The 18,156-nt window shown below is 43.4% G+C and overlaps 1 protein-coding gene across 1 annotated transcript; it reads left to right on the plus strand.

The window, feature by feature from the left end:
- The first annotated feature begins 529 nt into the window (after positions 1–529).
- Positions 530–8,232, plus strand: LOC115146009 (prolyl hydroxylase EGLN3). Its single transcript, XM_029687746.2, has 5 exons — positions 530–1,332; positions 5,922–6,041; positions 6,490–6,626; positions 6,734–6,807; positions 6,983–8,232. Exons 1-5 carry the CDS (start codon positions 967–969, stop codon positions 7,015–7,017), a joined length of 732 nt encoding a protein of 243 aa, XP_029543606.1. The 5' UTR covers positions 530–966; the 3' UTR covers positions 7,018–8,232.
- The last annotated feature ends 9,924 nt before the right edge of the window (positions 8,233–18,156 follow it).

The following is an 18,156-nucleotide window of genomic DNA, read 5'->3' on the forward strand; positions in this document are numbered from 1 at the left end:
GTTAATTTAACTTCTGTAGCACAGCTAGAACAATCAGTCAGATGTTGATGTTTCACAGGATGTATAAATCTGAAGCATCCTCTTGGCGTTTCTACCCACTACCATATATGGTGATGAGAGGAAGCCCAACATTTGCACTCAATACATTTTCCTGTTCCCAAAACTAGAATCTATTAGGAACAGGACAAAGTTTTGTAGACTTTACCCTTTGACAAAGTTTTTTTTTAAATGCGTTGTTTAAAAGGAGTACAAGGGCGAATTGAGTTATTGCACGCACTTCACAGAGTAGGCGTTCCCTAACGTAAATATGCAAATTGCAATTAGAACTCGCCAATAGGATCTCGCTAGCTCGTGCATGGCTCTGCCATCTCTTTGCTTGTTCTGCCGGCTATGATTTAATTTGCTCATCTTGGAAGCTACAGGCTGTGGTCTATCTTGGATTAGTTAGAAAAATCTTTGTCTGCGGAGAGAAAGTGCAGCGATCAAGCGGCTTCGAGGGCTACATGCGCCTGGTGGAATCGTCAATGGCGGCATCACACTTGCACAGAAATAAACATGTATTATTTTTAAAGTAAATTGCATAGGCCAATTAGCCCCAAAATACTTATAAATATCTGTATTTTATCATCCCTAACGAAAACGACAAATTGAAAGCGTGAACTATGCAGAAAGTTATTTCAATTAATGAAAGTCCTTGCCTCCGCCCCTCTAATGCTACAACACATCCAGCACGTTCCGTATTTATATGCAGGTGCCTCTCATTCGCTGCTTCTTTACACTTTGCTGCAGAACAGAACTCTTGTGAAATTGCGTCTCTTAAGAATATATTGAATATATTGTACTCGTTTCTGCAGAGCGAGAAGGGCTGAAACATATGTATCAGTGAGCCTAACGCACTGACACTATCGTGGCAGTTTCAGTAACATAACTTTAGAAGTTTAGTTCAATTCTTCATAAATCGCGATTATGCCTCTTCTGCAACATGCATTGGACACAGATTTGGAGCGGTTAGCCCTGGACCTGATTGTCCCGTCCCTACTTGACCAAGGATTCTTTTACGTGGATAACTTCCTAGGAGAATTGGTTGGACACTTCGTTTTGGACCAAGTGAAAGAGCTGCACAGCTCTGGAGTTCTGCAGGACGGACAGCTAGCTGGTCCTGACCGGAGTTGTGGGATTTCCAAAAGGAACATTCGGGGTGATAAGATAGCCTGGGTCAGTGGAGTTGAAAGGGGGTGCGAGGCTATTAACATCCTCCTTACTTTAATCGATAAATTGGTTTCTCATTGCATCGGCCGACTTGGGAAAAGTATTATTCGAGAAAGATCAAAGGTAAGTTGTGCGACAATTGTGCATAAATTGCGTGTATTTCCTTGGTTTGAAGGTGGAAAAAAAATGTGATCACTTTGTCCTTATATTTTATTTGATTATGTTAATATTGTATCTAGAGCTATGAATGTTGAACGATATTTAAGGGATAATCATCGAGGGGCTATGCATTAAATGGAAAATAATGCACACTGTGGAAGGTGTGTCCCACGACGAGTAGCGGAGTGGCACTAACCTTCGTCCGAATTGCTTTGTTTAACAGAGAACGCATGGAGCACCGAGACTATCCCACTTTTAACACGGCTATGATTGAACACATTTGCTGCTAGAAATGTGTTTAACACCAACTGAAGTAGCTAGTTAGCAAGTTTACTAGATAGCAACAGTAACGTTAGTTGCTCTGGACATAACCATTGACCAGACTTGCTAGCTAAGAAACCATCCTCATAGCTTGTTATTATGAAAGTCGAATTCAACAACCCCAATAATGTTTTCAATTTGACTTTTGCTTTCAAAAGTGGCTCAAACAAAGAACATGTAAGAATGAACTTCATAACCATTTGAATATTACTATGCATTATAGGGAAATAATGCACGCTCTAGAATGCCCTTCAAGCCAATCAGAAACGGGTATTCAACAATGCCATGGTATAATTAAGCAGCAAGACATAAGGTAGTGCTGTATCACGAATACAGTCGCAGGTAAATGGCGTTGTGTGGCCGGAGGCGATGGGCCAGTCAACCCATTTACCTGTGACTGTATTAATGATACAGCACTACCTTATGTCTTGCTGCTTTTATAAAACTGTTATCTACATTTTAAAATAACAATTAATTAAATATTTTATACATATATTAGTTGTTTTTGACAAAAATGAATGTTTGATGTGTCTGAGTTAGCTGAAGTTGGCTGGCTAGAACGTTATCAGAGTTTCTAAACTCAGAGGCACAACATCGCAAGACTTCCAGGAACTTTTATAAAACAGGCCAGGCCTGGCTTTGAGAAGTAAATGAGAGAACTGAGAAATTCTTCCTTAGTTATTCATTTTTTAAATCTAAAGGCAAAACCTAGATTTGAGCCAATGAACATCTTATTACTCCAAACTTGTGAAAGTGACAAATTGACACTTAAAAAAAAAAAATAGTACAAAAATAACTATATCGATGGAGGCCCTTTTGATTTTTACGGCCTGCGCAGTGCTGCATGAGACGACCATTCGACCCGATGTGTTTCTACTACGCATGAGCTTAGCTGACATCCCCTACAAGTGTGATCGAGGATTTCTATTGGAGAAGCAGTTTTAGCCCCTCTTCATACTGTACTGTCTTTGATTTAAATGTCAGTGAACTTTGGATAACCACCATTTTGTGTATTTATTACTCCCCTTTTTATCCTCATGCATTTATAATAATTGTGTGTCTCCAAGACAGAGTTCGCAAAACAATTTGGGCCAAGACCCCATTTTGATATTTGAAAATTCTCGCAACCCCACCCATGTGAAAATAGTTTTTTTTATTTGGGGCTATGGCAGTGAATTGAAAAACATTCCAACAGTTTCTGATTGTCTTCTCAACTCACAATCACATACTTTTAATGTGGGGGCAGTCAATTGCTAATTAGTCTGACATAATGGATCTTATCTCACCACCACTAATGAGATGGGTGTGCTTGATTCATCAAAGCTCACGTCAAAGCTTCTCAGTCAGGGGGCGTGGTCCACAGTGCGCACCTCATCTCAGCTGTCACACCCAACCTGGATTGATATTTGGTTTTAATGCAGACGAGCGTACTGAATCCAGTTTCACACAGATATGAGCTGGCGAAGGGTAGCCTGCCATAAGTTTTATGGTGCTTTCAAGACAACTGGGAACTTGGAAAAATAAGATGTCGTGATTTGATATCTTATTTTTCTGTCAGTGATCTTTAGGTCGGAAAATCAGAGCTCCAGAAAGAGGCCTGAGTTCCCAAGTTGGAATTCTGAGTTAGATGACGGTTCATACCGATCTTTCCCAGTCGGAGCTCTTTTCTTTCTGAGCTCCCAGTTGTATTGAACGCACTGAAGTCAGAAGTCGGAGATTTCAGAGTTCCCATGTCAGAGTTTCCAGCTGTTTTGAACGCAGGCATTAATGCTCAGAGGGAGACTGCAGGGTATTCTCTTTTAGTCCCTTTGGCCTACACACCGTCCCCATGACGGAGCCCATCTGTGCAAAAGCCCACCGTTCGATCCCATATGGAATCAGTTTTTCGACAATATAGCCACGCAACACACTGAACACACTGAACCGTTTCACTAGGCCGTTTCAATCTTGGGAATTGTGAGAAATAACAATATGTCCTTGTGAATAGCATCCCCTGACATGTATAGCGAACAAAAGTCAATGCATGGCAATCTCGGTCCTCACAGCTTAACGTCCATTTGGAGAGCATAAGCTGGGGAGTTTGAGGTGTTCAGTCTGTTTCCTCTTGATTTCTAGCAATATCATGCATTATTTGTTTAACCGTGTTATCTGATAAAGATATTAATGTGAGTGTCTGTGCCTCTGATTCCCCACACATTGTTTTCACCATATCAATTGCGGCCAGTAGTGTGTGGTTTCATAGCGTAGCGGACCTAGCCAATCAGACAGACACAGAGAGAGGTATGTTACCTCTAATTTCTAAGTTCACACATGACCCCACATATAATACAAGATAATTACACCAGATAGGACAGACTGACCCTAGCCCCCCAGCACATAGACTATTGCAGCATAGATGCTGGGACACACACACACACACACACACTTTACATCCCACCACGCCCTTCTCTCTTTTGCACATGCCTGGATCCTGCTCCCAACCTTATGTAGACAACTCATTGATCAGATGGACTGATTATAAAAAGTAACAACAAAAGCTAGCTGTTGTTTACCTTGATTTGAAATTAAGAAGAAGAGCACAAAAAAAATCTGACGTTATCTCTCAAAGGTTTTACAGATCTAAGTCAATGGATGTATAGAGTGAGAGAGCGGGGGGAGGGGGAGAGGTAGGTAGACCTAGCAGTAGTACATGTGGAGTCTGCTGGCTCACGCTCCACACGTAGCTCTGTCATTAAACCTTCAACATCCTGGCAGCCTGCCAGCTTTGCTCTGTGTGTGGACTTCCCCTTCCTCGCTGTCTTCCTTTCTCTCTTGTTTCACGTGTTTTCACTGTTCTTTGACAACACTGTGCGTACATGCATATGTTCCCCGACTGTAGACCGTAAACACTGGGTGTGTCATAATACTCCTTTCCTCAGCACGTGCTGAGATATGATGCTGTGCAAATGAACTAAAGGATCACTTGACCAGATAAGGCCCTTGTGATGTTGCTTCTGAAGAGTGATTTTATTGCAGATTTATTATGTAGGTGTATGCATGCATCAATCGATCAGTAATCAAAGGAGAGAGAAAAGTTTGATTTATATGATGCATGTCTAAAGGTTGCTGTTAAATTGTAAATGTAATTTTCCCTGACATAAGACCACAGATTTGTCCCTTTGCATTGTATCCTAGCAACTGGAAAGGAAATGCATAGTTTTTTTAGCCACCGCTGTGCTTGTCACACTACCTTCAGGGAAGTCACTTATTAGGCAACGCAGTGGCTGAATTCAATGTGTAGGCAGTCTGAGTCCAGTGACCTTTTTCTGTAATGTGAGGGTCGAAGGTCAAACCTCTATAGGCACGAACAGGACCTCCTGTTTCCTAAGGGTTAGGAAGGTACAGCTGTTTTGTTAGGCTGAAGGAATAGGGCTGTACAACCACAAGGTCAAATAGGAGTTGCTTATATTTGTCCTGTTGCACACATTCTGTACAAGTGTTTGGTGAAATGTTAGGGTTGAGTTCCATCCTCAAGGAGAGATCGACAGATTTATTTATTTTTTACCTCGGGGATTCAAACTAGCAACCTTTCGGTTACTGGCCCAATGCTCTAACCGCTAAGCTACCTGCCACATATTGTGGAATCTCATTATCTGATCATGTTTCAACAAAATATTTGGATCCAATCCTGTTCCTTTGCATCTGCACTGTATCACACATGCAAAATATCGCAAGTTGCCAAAATCAAATATTATTTGACAAAATGTTGTCTTGACTGGGCCTCTAGCAAACCTATCTGATCCAATGTGTCTACTCTTGGCCCCTTGACCACAAGCGTTTTCATTAGCATGGCTTTGATGGCTTTTCTTGGCTTTCTTATCACAAGATAAATGACGAGTTTGGTTAATTGTGTTTCCTTGGACTGCTAACTGAATGCACGTAGGCCAGTCCTTCTGAAACCACAATGCACCCTCTCCACGCAATGCTTACAGGAATTTTTTGCAACCAAGGTATTTACCCATAAATCTGGTCTTGTTCTATTTTTGTCTCTGAAATGCAGAAGCTATTTCTGTATTCTTAGAATATTCCAAGGCCACTGAAAAATACACAAATACTTTCCCACACGAAGGCTTCTGTAATTGGGTACACTACAGTCTGTTGTTTGTTACATATTATCTAATGATTATTAGCGAGTATACTAAATATAATGTGGAATGGACTCAGAATTGATGTTTTGTGTTTGTCTATTTCAGGCGATGGTGGCGTGCTATCCAGGAAATGGGACGGGATATGTTAAGCATGTGGACAATCCCAACGCTGACGGTCGCTGTGTCACCTGTATCTACTACCTGAACAAGAACTGGAACGCAGAGGTGGAGTGGTAGATTCATTACACATGCATTCCATAATCATTAAATTAACTACACAAGTATTATTATTATATTTTTTTACATATTTATTGAATATATATTAAACATTATTACATGTATACATTCTTATTACATATATTTATTGTCACCTATTATAACATTATTTAGGTGCAATCAACGCCAATCCTTTTAAATTACAGGTACATTTCCAAGAAAGTCACTCATTGTTTATTTCCCGCTATAACATAATGAACGATGGTCATTATATTTAAGCGTGGTTTATTTTTAGACTATGAAAATGTGAGATATTGCCATAAAAATAGTACGCCCACCGCTTGTTGGAAAAACCCCTTTGGCTTCTGATCTTTGTCAAATGCATACCAAGCCTCTTCTAGCTTAACTTCTTATTCTGTGAAGCTGAAGTCAACAATATGTATTTGTTATGTTGCAGGAGCATGGAGGAATTCTTAGGATTTTTCCTGAGGGCAAATCCTACGTTGCAGATGTTGAGCCCCTGTTTGACAGACTGTTGTTCTTCTGGTCAGATAGAAGGAATCCACACGAGGTGCTGCCGTCATATGCAACAAGGTCTGTATGATGCATCACACTGTTGTTATGAAAATCTGTATAATAATAATGTGATAAAGATGCAGTGTAATTATGTATTAATCATTTAGAATGTTGCTTTGTTCCAGATATGCTGTAACAGTGTGGTATTTTGATTCAGAAGAAAGAGCAGAGGCGAAGAGACGGTTCAGAGACTTAACAGGTACATTTCTCCACTGGATCAATTAAGTACATCTGTGTTGAAACAAAAACCTCCGCTAACGCTTTACATTAAGTTGCTCTTATTCCTGCGCAGTAATAAATTGCAGTTATATAGTACTGACATTCGGTTACAACCTGTATCCTAATCATTAATGGCATTCATCTGTCTGTTTCAGCCTCCACTCAGGACCAGGACAGAAGAACCCTGTGAACTGTGACCTTTAGAGACTCCATCTTGTGTGACACAATAGAACAATGAATCCCAAATCCTTCGTGCTGACTGAGAGTTTTCACACTTTGATCTAATCACTGTTTGGATTTTGGTATCTCTTCTAAAAGCTACAAAGATGTGTGCTTTGATGGCTTTGTACATACTTTTTCTATTAAATTATTTGCTGCTCTTTCAATAACCAGGGTACTCATTACTGTTTTAAAACCCAAGTGTCCTGGATCAACCCAAATAACACTGTACTACTTCTTGAAATGTCTTCATCCTCCTGAGACCCAGCAATTAATTTTTGTCCACTCTAATGGACAGTAATTGTTGATCCGTATCTCTGAGGCCGTACATGCCACCGTGTTAAGTCCTGTTGTAACTTTGAGAGGACATTCTGGGCTTTTCAATGATATCACATGTTTGGGGGTGGGACTTTTTAACGTTTTCTTGTTGTATTTTCAAAATGTTTTTTTTTACCTACTGTAGAGGCTTTAGACAACGCCCAACATTCTAAAATAGGCCACTTCTTTTACAGGCACGGTTCTAATGCATTCTCCCCCTAGATTAGTTATGGTTCTTGTTGCAAATCAAATCAAATGTGTTACACAAGTTTTTATTGTACAATTTGGCTAAGCTGTAATTAAAATGTGTGCATATAAAGATTAATTGAGCTGACAATGTCATGTTGAAAAGCACAAAACCAAAATGGACACCTGTTGTGGCTCAAAGACATTGTCACATCGTATATCTTGTTTTAAGTTGGTAATAACATCTGGAGTACTCAAGGGTGCATCTCAAACGGTGACCTACTTCCTATGTGGTACACTACTTTTGACCACAGGCCCTTTTGACAGAGTTTTAGATCATCCAAGTCCTTACGAATTTATTACATGTCAACAATCGTTATAACTAGTTGAGTAGTTATGAGTGACTCCCAGCACTTCTGTCATTATTGATCGCTCTGAACAGATGTCTTTGACAATAACTGCAGGTTGTTTGAGAAGCTTCTGTATACACCTTGTGAGAAGAAATCAATGATTGATGCAACTTTCAAAGCTTCACAGATATACAGCACCTGTATTGTTGGCTGTAAACTATTTTAGTGCGGAAAATCGGCTTGTATGCTGGTTGATATATTCTACAGTATGGTGAATAAGTGGTTTTGTAAAATGTTTGTTTCAAACAAAATAAAATATTTTTTCACCTGAATATTGTCACTGTTTGTTCTATATTTGTTTCTTAAGGTTACACTCCTAGAAAAAAAGGTGCTTTCAAGTCAAATTTGATTAGTCACATGCCCTGAATACAACAGGTGAAATGCTTACTTTACGAGCCCCTAACTGACAGTGCAGTTTCAAAAACCACAGATAAGAATCAGCAATAAAAGAAACAAGTAATTAAAGAGATGAGGGGGGTGGGGCAATGTGAATAGTCTGGGTAGCCATTTGACTAGATGTTCAGGAGTCTTATGGCTTGGGGGTAGAGGCTGTTTAGAAGCCTCTTGGACCTAGACTTGGTGGCACTCCGGTACCACTTACCGTGTGGTAGCAGAGAGAACGGTCTGACTAAGGTGGCTGGAGTCTTTGACAATTTTTAGGGCCTTCCTCTGACACCGCCTGGTATAGAGGTCCTGGATGGCAGGAAGCTTGGCTCCAGTGATGTACTGCCGTTCGCACTATCCTCTGTAGTGCCTTGCGGTCGGAGGCCGAGCAGTTGCCATACCAGGCAGTGATGCAGCTGATCTGAGGACCCATGCCAAATATTTTCAGTCTCCTGAGTGGGAATAGGTTTTGTCGTGCCCTCTTCACGACTGTCATGGTGTGCACCAAGGAACTTGAAGCTCTCAACCTTCTCCACTGCAGCCTCGTCGATGAGAATAAGGGCGTGCTCAGTCCTTTTTTTCCTTTAGTCCACAATCATCTCCTTTGTCTTGATCACATTGAGGGAGAGGTTGTTGTCCTTGCACCACACAGTCAGGTCTCTGACCTCCTACCTATAGGCTGTCTCATCGTTGTAGGTGATCAGGCCTACCACTTATGCCATCAGCAAATTTAATGATGGTGTTGGAGTCGTGCCTGGCCATGCAGTCATGAGTGAACAGAGAGTACAAGAGGGGACTGAGCACGCACCCCTGAGGGGCCCCCGTGTTGCGGATGTGTTGTTACCTACCCTTACCACCTGGGGGCGGCCCGTCAGGAAGTCCAGGATCCAGTTGTAGAGGGAGGTGTTTAGTCCCAGGGTCCTTAGCTTAGTGATAAGCTTTGAGTGCACTATGTTGAACGCTGAGCTGTATTCAATGAATAGCATTCTCACATAGGTGTTCCTTTTGTCCAGGTGTGAAAGGGCAGTGTGGAGTGCAATGGAGATTGCATCATCTGTGGATTTGTTGGGGCGGTATGCAAATTGGAGTGGGTTAATGGGATAATGGTGTTGATGTGAGCCATGACCAGCTTTTCAAAGCATTTCATGTCTACAGACGTGAGTGCTATGGGTCGGTATTAATTTAGGCAGGATACCTTAATGTTCTTGGGCACAGGGACTATGGTGGGCTGCTTGAAACATGTTGGTATTACAGACTCAGACAGGGAGAGGTTGAAAATGTCAGTGAAGACACTTGCCAATTGGTCAGCACATGCTCGGAGTACACGTCCTGGTAATCCGTCTGGCCCTGCGGCCTGTTTAAAGGTCTTACTCACATCGGCTGCGGAGAGCGTGATCACACAGTCGTCCGGAACAGCTGATGCTCTCATGCATGTTTCAGTGTTACTTGCCTCGAAGCGAACATAGAAGTTATTTCGCTTGTCTAGTAGGCTCATGTCACTGGTCAGCTCTTGGCTGTGCTTCCCTTTGTAGTCTGTAATAGTTTGCAGACCCTGCCACATTCAACGAGCGTTGGAGCCGGTGTAGTATGATTCGATCTTAGTCCTGTATTGACGATTTGCCTGTTTGATGGTTCATCGGAGGGCATAGCAAGATTTCACATAAGCTTCCGGGTTAGAGTCCCGCTACTTGAAAGCGGTAGCTCTACCCTTTAGCTCAGTGCGAATGTTGCCTGTAATCCATGGCTTCTGGTTGGGGTATGTACAATCACTGTGGGGACGACGGCCTCAATGCACTTATTGATAAAGCCAATGGCTGATGTGGTGTACTCCTCAATGCCATCGGAAGAATCCCAGAAAATATTCTAGTCTGTGCAAGCAAAACAGTCCTATAGTTTAGCATCTGCTTCATCTGACCACTTTTTTATAGGCCGAGTCACTGGTGCCTCCTGCTTTAATTTTAGCTTGTAAACAGGAATCAGGAGGATAGAATTATGGTCAGATTTACCAAATGGAGGGTGAGAAATTTGGTCCAGAGTTTTTTTCCCTCTGGTTGCACATTTAACATGCTGATAGAAGTTAGGTAAAACTGATTTAAGTTTCCCTGCATTAAACTCCCCGGCCACTAGGAGCGCCGCCTCTGGATGAGAGTTTTCCTGTTTGCTTATGGCGGTATACAGCTCATTGAGTGTGGTTTTAGTGCCAGCATCGGCCTGTGGTGGTATGTAGACAGCTATGAAAAATACAGATGAAAAATCTCTAGGTAGATAGTGTGGTCTACAGGTTATCATGAGATACTCTACCTCAGGTGAGCAATAGCTTGAGACTCCTTAGATATCGTGCACCAGATGTTGTTTACATAAATGCATAGGCCCCCCGCCCCGTGTCTTACCAGAGGCTGCTGTTCTGTCAGGCCGATAGAGTGTATAACCTGCCAGCTATATGTTCCTAATGTTGTCGTTCAGCCATGATTCCGTGAAGCATAAGATACTACAGTTTATAATGTCCCGTTGGTAGGATAAACGTGCTTTCAGTTTGTTCCATTTATTTTACAGCGATTGAATGTTAGCTAGCAGGACCGAAGGCAAGGGCAGATTAGCCATTCGTCGCCTGATTCTCCCTGATCTCTTTCCGCGAAATCTCTGTTTCCTTCTCCAGCGAATAACAGTCCTGGTCGGGTGTCTGTATTATATCCCTCCCATCTCCCGTCTCATTGAAGAAGAACTCCTTGTCCAATTTGATGTGAGCAATCGTAGTTCTGATGTCCAGAAGCTCTTTTCGGTCATAAGAGACGGTAGCAGCAACATTATGTACAAAACAAGTTACAAACAACATGAAAAAACAAATAAAATAGCATGGTTGGTTAAGAGCCGATAAAACAGAAATCTTCCCCTACGGCGCCATCACTTCACCCTAATCATAGCTTTTACCACTCAGGGGAAACTAGCTCACTCCAGACCCTTAATGCTAACCCTAACCCTCCAGATAGTCGCAGCAAGTATGTTGACTCTAACTCTAGCCTTGGCCCTAGCCTCTTAACAACTCCTTGCGCTCCAGCCATCGGCTCATTGGAAAATGTTGACTTTGAACTGGGAATCTTGGAAGACACCCCACCTCACTCGACCCCATGTAAAGCTCGACCCCCAATGTAGGGTTTAGACCAGATCCATTTAGTACCCATACCACCTGTGATTAAATCGAGAGCTTGGGACTATATAGGCAGCCACAAAGTACTATATACCGTATGTAGAGAACATTGAACTGTAATGAGGTCTGTGTGTAGCTTGTGTAAAGGAATCAGGCTCAGGACAGCAGATAAATAAAAATAATTTACTCAAACATAGACAAATACAATACAATAAAGCAAGCCCACATAACGGACCGTATTTCATACAAATAATTACTCACAAACAAACATGGGGGAACAGAGGGTTAAATAATGAATAAGTAATTGGGGGACTGAAACCAGGTGTGCAAGACAAAGACAAAACAAATGGAAAATTAAAAGTGGATCGGCGATGGCTAGAAGGCCGGTGAAGTCAACCGCCGAACGCCGCCCGAACAAGGAGAGGGACCGACTTTGGCGGAAGTCGTGAATGGCCACACACACCGCGGACCCAGCTTCCAGCAGGACAGGCGGAGGGAGAGGTTTCTGGTCGAGAGCCAGACCTGGTCCCCCGGTGCGAACACCAGGGCCTCACTGCAGCGACGGTATGCGCTCTCTTTCTGATGCAGCACGACCCGCTGAAGGTGAACACGGGCAGCTTCCCATGTCTCCTCCGCATGCCTGAACCATTCGTCCACCACAGGAGCTTCGACCTGGCTCTGATACCAAGGTGCCAGATACCCCAGTACGCACTGGAAGGAGGAGAGGTTAGTGGAGGAGTGGCGGAGTGAGTTTTGGGCCATCTCTGCCTAGGAGATGAACACCGCACACTCCCCCGGTCGGGCCTGGCAATATGACCGCAGAAACCTACCCACATCCTGGTTTACTCTCTCCACCTGCCCCCGTTACTCTTGGGGTGAAAACCTGAGGTGAGGCTTACCGAGAACCCCAGATGTTCCATGAATGCTCTCCAGACCCTGGACGTGCACTGGGGCCCCCGATCAGAGACTATGTCCACAGGCACCCCATAGTGCCAGAAGACGTGAGTGAACAGGGCCTCCACAGTCTGTATGGCTGTAGGCAGACTGGGCAAAGGAAGGAGACGGCAGGACTTAGAAAACCGATCCACAACAACCAGGATCGGGGTGTTGCCCTGTGAGGGAGGAAGATCCATCAGGAAGTCCACCGACAGGTGCGACAATGGCCGTTGTGGAACGGGTCGGGTTGTAACTTCCCTCTGGGCAGGTGCCTGGGAGCCTTGCACTGGGCGCACACCAAACAGGAGGAAACATAAACCCTCACGTCCTTGGCCAAGGTGGACCACCAGTACTTCCCACTAAGGCAACGCACCGTCCGACCGATGCCAGGATGACCAGAGGAGGGTGACGTGTGGGCCCAATAGATCAAACGGTCGCGGACAGCAGACGAAACGTACAGGCGCCCAGCTGGACACTGGGGGGGGAGTGGGCTCTGTGCGTAACGCCCACTCGATGTCTGCATCCAGCTCCCACACCCCCGGTGCCACCAGGCAGGAGGCCGGAAGTATGGGAGTGTGATCCATGGACAGCTCCTCGGTGTCATATATCCGGGACAGTGCGTCTGCCTTAGCATTCTGGGAACCTGGTCTGTAGGACAGAGTGAAAACAAAATGGGTAAAGAACATGGCCCACCTTGCCTGGCTTTCAGTCTCCTCAGTGCCCGGATGTACTCCAGATTGCGGTGGTCAGTCCAGATGAGAAAAGGGTGTTTAGCCCCCTCAAGCCAATGTCTCCACGCCTTCAGAGCCTTGACAACAGCCAACAGCTCCCGGTCCCCCACATCATAGTTTCGCTCCACTGGGCTGAGCTTCTTCGAAAAGAAAGCACAGGGAGCTTTCTGCAGCCACACCGGTCCCCCCTTCAGCAGTGAGGTAATGGGAACTGCTACCTGACCAAAACCCTGGATAAACCTCCGGTAGAAGTTGGCAAACCCTAGAAACCGCTGCACTTCCTTTACCATGGTGGGAGTTGGCCAATTACGCACGGCTGAAATCCGGTCACTCTCCATCTCCACCCCTGAAGTGGAAATGCGGTACCCTAGGAAGGAGACGGACTGTTGGAAGAACAGACATTTCTCAGCCTTGATGTACAGGTATGACGGCTGCGTGGTTCCATGGTGTTTACAGTTGCATACTATTGTTTGTACAGATGAACGTGGTACCTTCAGGCGTTTGGAAATTGCTCCCAAGGATGAACCAGACTTGTGGAGGTTTACAATTATTTTCTGAGGTCTTGGCTGATTTCATTTGATTTTCCCATGATGTCAAGTAATGTTTGACTCAAATTATGTCAATTACTCTATCAGAAGCTTCTAAAGCCATGAAATAATTTTCTGTTATTTTCCAAGCGGTTTAAAGGCACTGTAATTTTAGTGTATGTACATTTCTGACACACTGGAATTGTGATACAGTGAATTATAAGTGAAATAATCTGTCTGTAACAAGTTGTTGGAAAAAATTACTTGTGTCATGTACAAAGTAGATGTCCTAACCGACTTGCCAAAACTATAGTTTGTTAACCAAAAAATTGTGGAGTGGTCAAAAACAAGTTTTAATGACTCCAACCTAAGTGTATGTGTCACGCCCTGGCCATAGAGAGGCTTTTATTCTCTATGTTGGTTAGGCCAGGATGTGACTAGGGTGGGCATTCTAGTTTCTTTATTTCTATGTTTTCTATTTTTTGTGTTTGGCCTGGTGTGGTTCTCAATCAGAGGCAGCTGTCTATCGTTGTCTCTGATTGGGAGTCATACTTAGGCAGCCTTTTTTCCTTTCGCATTTGTGGGTAGCTGACTTTGTGGGTAGCTGACTTAGCTGACTGTATAGCCCTAGTAAGCGTCATATTTGTTTATTGTTTTGTTGGCGTTTGTTGGTTTTGTTGGCATTTAAAAATAAAGGAAAATGTACGCTAACCACGCTGCCCTTTGGTCCAGTCATTTCCAGGAAGATGGTCGTGACAGAACTACCCATCACAAACAGACCAAGCAGCATGGGAAGGAGGACCAGCGTTTTCTGGACTCATGGACTTGGGAGGAAATCCTGGATGGTAAAGGAACCTGGAGGCAGGCTGGGGAATATCGCCGTCCAAAGGAGGAATTAAAGGCAGCAAAGGAGCAGGGGCGACGGTATGAGGAGGCAAGTCATCGAAGCAGGCACATGGGGAGATTGGTGGAGTCTTGTGCCTCCTCCAAGGACCAGGCCTCCAGTAGGTCTCCCCAGCCTGGTTCATCCTGTGCCTCCTCCAAGGACCAGGCCTCCAGTAAGTCTCTCCAGCCTGGTGAGTCCTGTGCCTGCTCCACAGGCCAGTCGGGGGGCCTCCAGCGATGGTCCCCAGTCCGGGAGTCTGATTGGGAGGCAGCCTTTTTTCCTTTCGCATTTGTGGGTAGGTGACTTTGTTAGTGACATGATTGCCCAAGTTAAGCTTCACGGTCGTTTCCTTGTTTTGTTGGCGACATTTATTACAAATAAAAAGAGATGTACGCTCATCACGCTGAGCTTTGGTCCAGTCATTTCCAGGAAGATAGTCGTGACAGTATGTAAACTTCAACTGTAGCTGTGGACTGTCGTGGCAGAATCAGAATTAGTTGGGTAACATAGATAAGATGTTATATTTTCATAATATGCTTGTGAGATACTTGTCATTTAGAATGTATTTTGGTGTACTATAGTGTTGGCCGTTTGCAGTTCGGTTCTCTCAGGGTTCAGTTACTTGGGCCACGGAAAGGGGAGAGGTCAAGCTTGTCTTCATATGTAAACGTATCTTTTAAACCATGTGAAGGGACGATTGAGGGGGAACCAATTATCTCTTGGCTTCACAATGTCTGTGCCAGTCACTCCCTACTTTTCCCATCGGGGAGAGGAGGATGGCAGTGTCTGGAACCATTCTATGTTCCCTCTGAGGTTGCCCTTATCTTGACCTAGAGGCTCACTCTCCTCTCCGTGAGCTTGTCCAGGATGAGTTGTATTTGGGATGGGAGTGTCTAAAATGCCAATTGATATATACCATTGGGTGAGGTAATGTCTTGGTACTATTTTGTACCAAGAATGAGATAAGCTTAGTTTAGGAGACCAAACTGAACGATAATTTATAGCTAAATACTGTCTGGCGATGGGATACTCCTCTCTCAAGTAAAATCTTTCTCTGTATAATGTTCTTAAGATCTGTTATTTGTCATGTCGACTAGGGGGGTGTGTCTTTGCTATAAAGGATCTCAGTTGCAATGTGTAAGCACTCTCAGAATTATTTTATAGACACTGAATTGATCTGAGAGTCACAGGGTTGTGATGGAGCTCATATAATTAAAGATGGACTTGTGTGGGTTTTGCTCTCTTGTGATTCGGTAATACAGGAAATTTCCACTACGATTTCATTTGGAATATTGTGTGTGGTCAGTGGTGGAAAAAAGTTCCCAATAGTCATACTTGAGTAAAAGTAAAGATACCGTAATAAAAAATGACCCAATTAAAAGTTAGTCACCCAGTAAAAGTCTAAATATATTTTTTCCCAATTCTCATTGCTACAACTCCCGTACGGGCTCGGGAGAAACGAAGGTTGAAAGTCACGCGTCCTCCGATACACAACCATGCCGCAATACTTAACACAACGCGCATCCAACCTGGAAGCCAGCCAATGTGTCAGAGGAAACACCGTGTACCTGGCAACCTTGGTTAGCGCACACTAGGCCAATTGTGCGTCGCCCCACGGACCTCCCGATCGCGACAGAGCACGAACCCAGAGTCTCTGATGGCACAGCTGGCGCTGCAGTACAGTGCCCTTAACCACTGCGCCACCCGGGAGGCCCAAAAGTACTTGGTTTTAAATATATTACTTATTAATCCAACCAGACGGAACAATTTTAGTATTTGTTTTAGCTATCGATGGCCAGGGGGACACTGAAACAATTTATAAACTAAGCATTTGTGTTTAGTGAGTCCCCCAGATCAGAGGCAGTAGGGATTACCAGGGATGTTCAATTGATAAGTGCGTGAATTGGACAATTTTCCAGTCCTGCTAAGCATTCAAAATGTATCAAGGACTTTTGGGTGACAGGGAAAATGTATAGAGTAAAGTACATTCTTTTCTTAAGGAATGTATCAAGGCACAAGGCAAGACCCAGATGCAGACACAGGAGGCATATGGTTGGAGTCTTACCATGTTTATTAATCCAAAATGGGTAGGCAAGAGAATGGTTGTGTACAGGCAAAAAGTAAAAACCAGTTCAGAGTCAATAGGTACCGAAGGGCAGGCAGATTCAATGTCAGCGCAGGCAGGATGATCAGGCAGGTGGGAAAGTAGTCCAGGGTCAGGCAGTGGTCAAAACCAGGAGGACTAGCAAAAGAGAGTCGAAAAGGAGTTTGAGGAAAACCACGCTGGTTGACTTGACTAAACATACAAGACAAACTGGCACAGAGAGACAGCAAACACAGGGATAAATACACTGGGGAAAATAAGCGACACCTGGAGGGGGTGGAGACAATCACAGGGACAGGTGAAACTGATCAGGGCGTGACAGGAATGTAGTGAAGTAAAAGTAGTCAAAAATATAAGTAATAAGGAAAAGTACAGATAAGTATTAAGTAATACTTAAAAGTATTTTACTTAAGTACTTTACACCACGGGTTATGGTGCTAAACAACTGCCGGTTCCAAGAGGTAAAAGCATCAACTTTATTTTTTCAGATAGAATCTCCATGCACTGTAATTTATAAATTGATAGCTATTGATAAAACCTATATAAATGAGATCGGGATTGTAAATACACATAGCACCTGTCGGTTTCAAGTGGAAAAACGTCTATTTCCGATAGAAATAACACAATTTTCCATGCGCTGAAATCTATAAATTGATAGGAGCTAGGTAAATTAGTAATCCGTTTGGAAAAGGAAATTGTAAATAGAAATAGTTTTAGATGGTTTTTCCTTATGATCCCTGGAAACGAATGTGAAACCAGTCCACTGCTGTTTGGAAATTGAGAAAGAGGAGGAGTCTTGAGAAAGAGCAGGACCTTTAAAGCTATATTTTACCTCATAATCACTACAGACAAATGTGAAACCAGTCATATGGCAGCAAACTGAAACGTATCAACATATCAACTTTCCCACAGTAAAGTATATAAAATGCTGTGCCATTATGCAGAATTTAAATTGCACGGCCTTTTCATTTGCAGGGATGGGCACTCTCGAATGTCTCAATTATAGGCTACCCCCGACTTTCTCTGTCTCCTATTTCTATCACGTTAAATATTAGACACTATCAGTATCAACCCTCAGTAATCCTAATAACCACACATATTCAATTGCCGATTTACTGTCAGTCTCCTTCGGTTGGTATAGCCTACATGATCATTCCATTTAATTACATTGTTTAGTTTACCTTCATTTGCTTCCCCTGTAAACGCTGTCACGGCCGTGTGGTTGTTGCTGAGGATCATTAGTAACAGTTGATAATATAAAAAAAGACATGTAGGCTAATTAAATGGTTATAGAGCGGAGCACAGACCAAGCCGTAACAGTTTGAACCTCACACATGGTGTAATACTTAGCCGTGTCATCACACAGTTGAGCTGCAGTTAGTTTCAGAGTGGGTGGCAAGGAATAAGTTAGTCCTAAATATTTCTAAAACTAAAAGCATTGTATTTGGGACAAATCATTCACTAAACCCTAAACCTGAACAAA

This window comes from Oncorhynchus nerka, linkage group LG18 (assembly GCF_034236695.1).
Source record: "Oncorhynchus nerka isolate Pitt River linkage group LG18, Oner_Uvic_2.0, whole genome shotgun sequence".
NCBI classification, from domain to species: domain Eukaryota; kingdom Metazoa; phylum Chordata; class Actinopteri; order Salmoniformes; family Salmonidae; genus Oncorhynchus; species Oncorhynchus nerka.

Coding starts and splice junctions, on each gene's coding strand:
- LOC115146009 (XM_029687746.2), top strand. CDS start 967: ATGCCTCTTCTGCAACATGCATTGGACACAGATTTGGAGCGGTTAGCC. Junction 6,627..6,733: donor CTGCCGTCATATGCAACAAG/GTCTGTATGATG, acceptor GCTTTGTTCCAG/ATATGCTGTAACAGTGTGGT. Junction 6,808..6,982: donor ACGGTTCAGAGACTTAACAG/GTACATTTCTCC, acceptor TGTCTGTTTCAG/CCTCCACTCAGGACCAGGAC.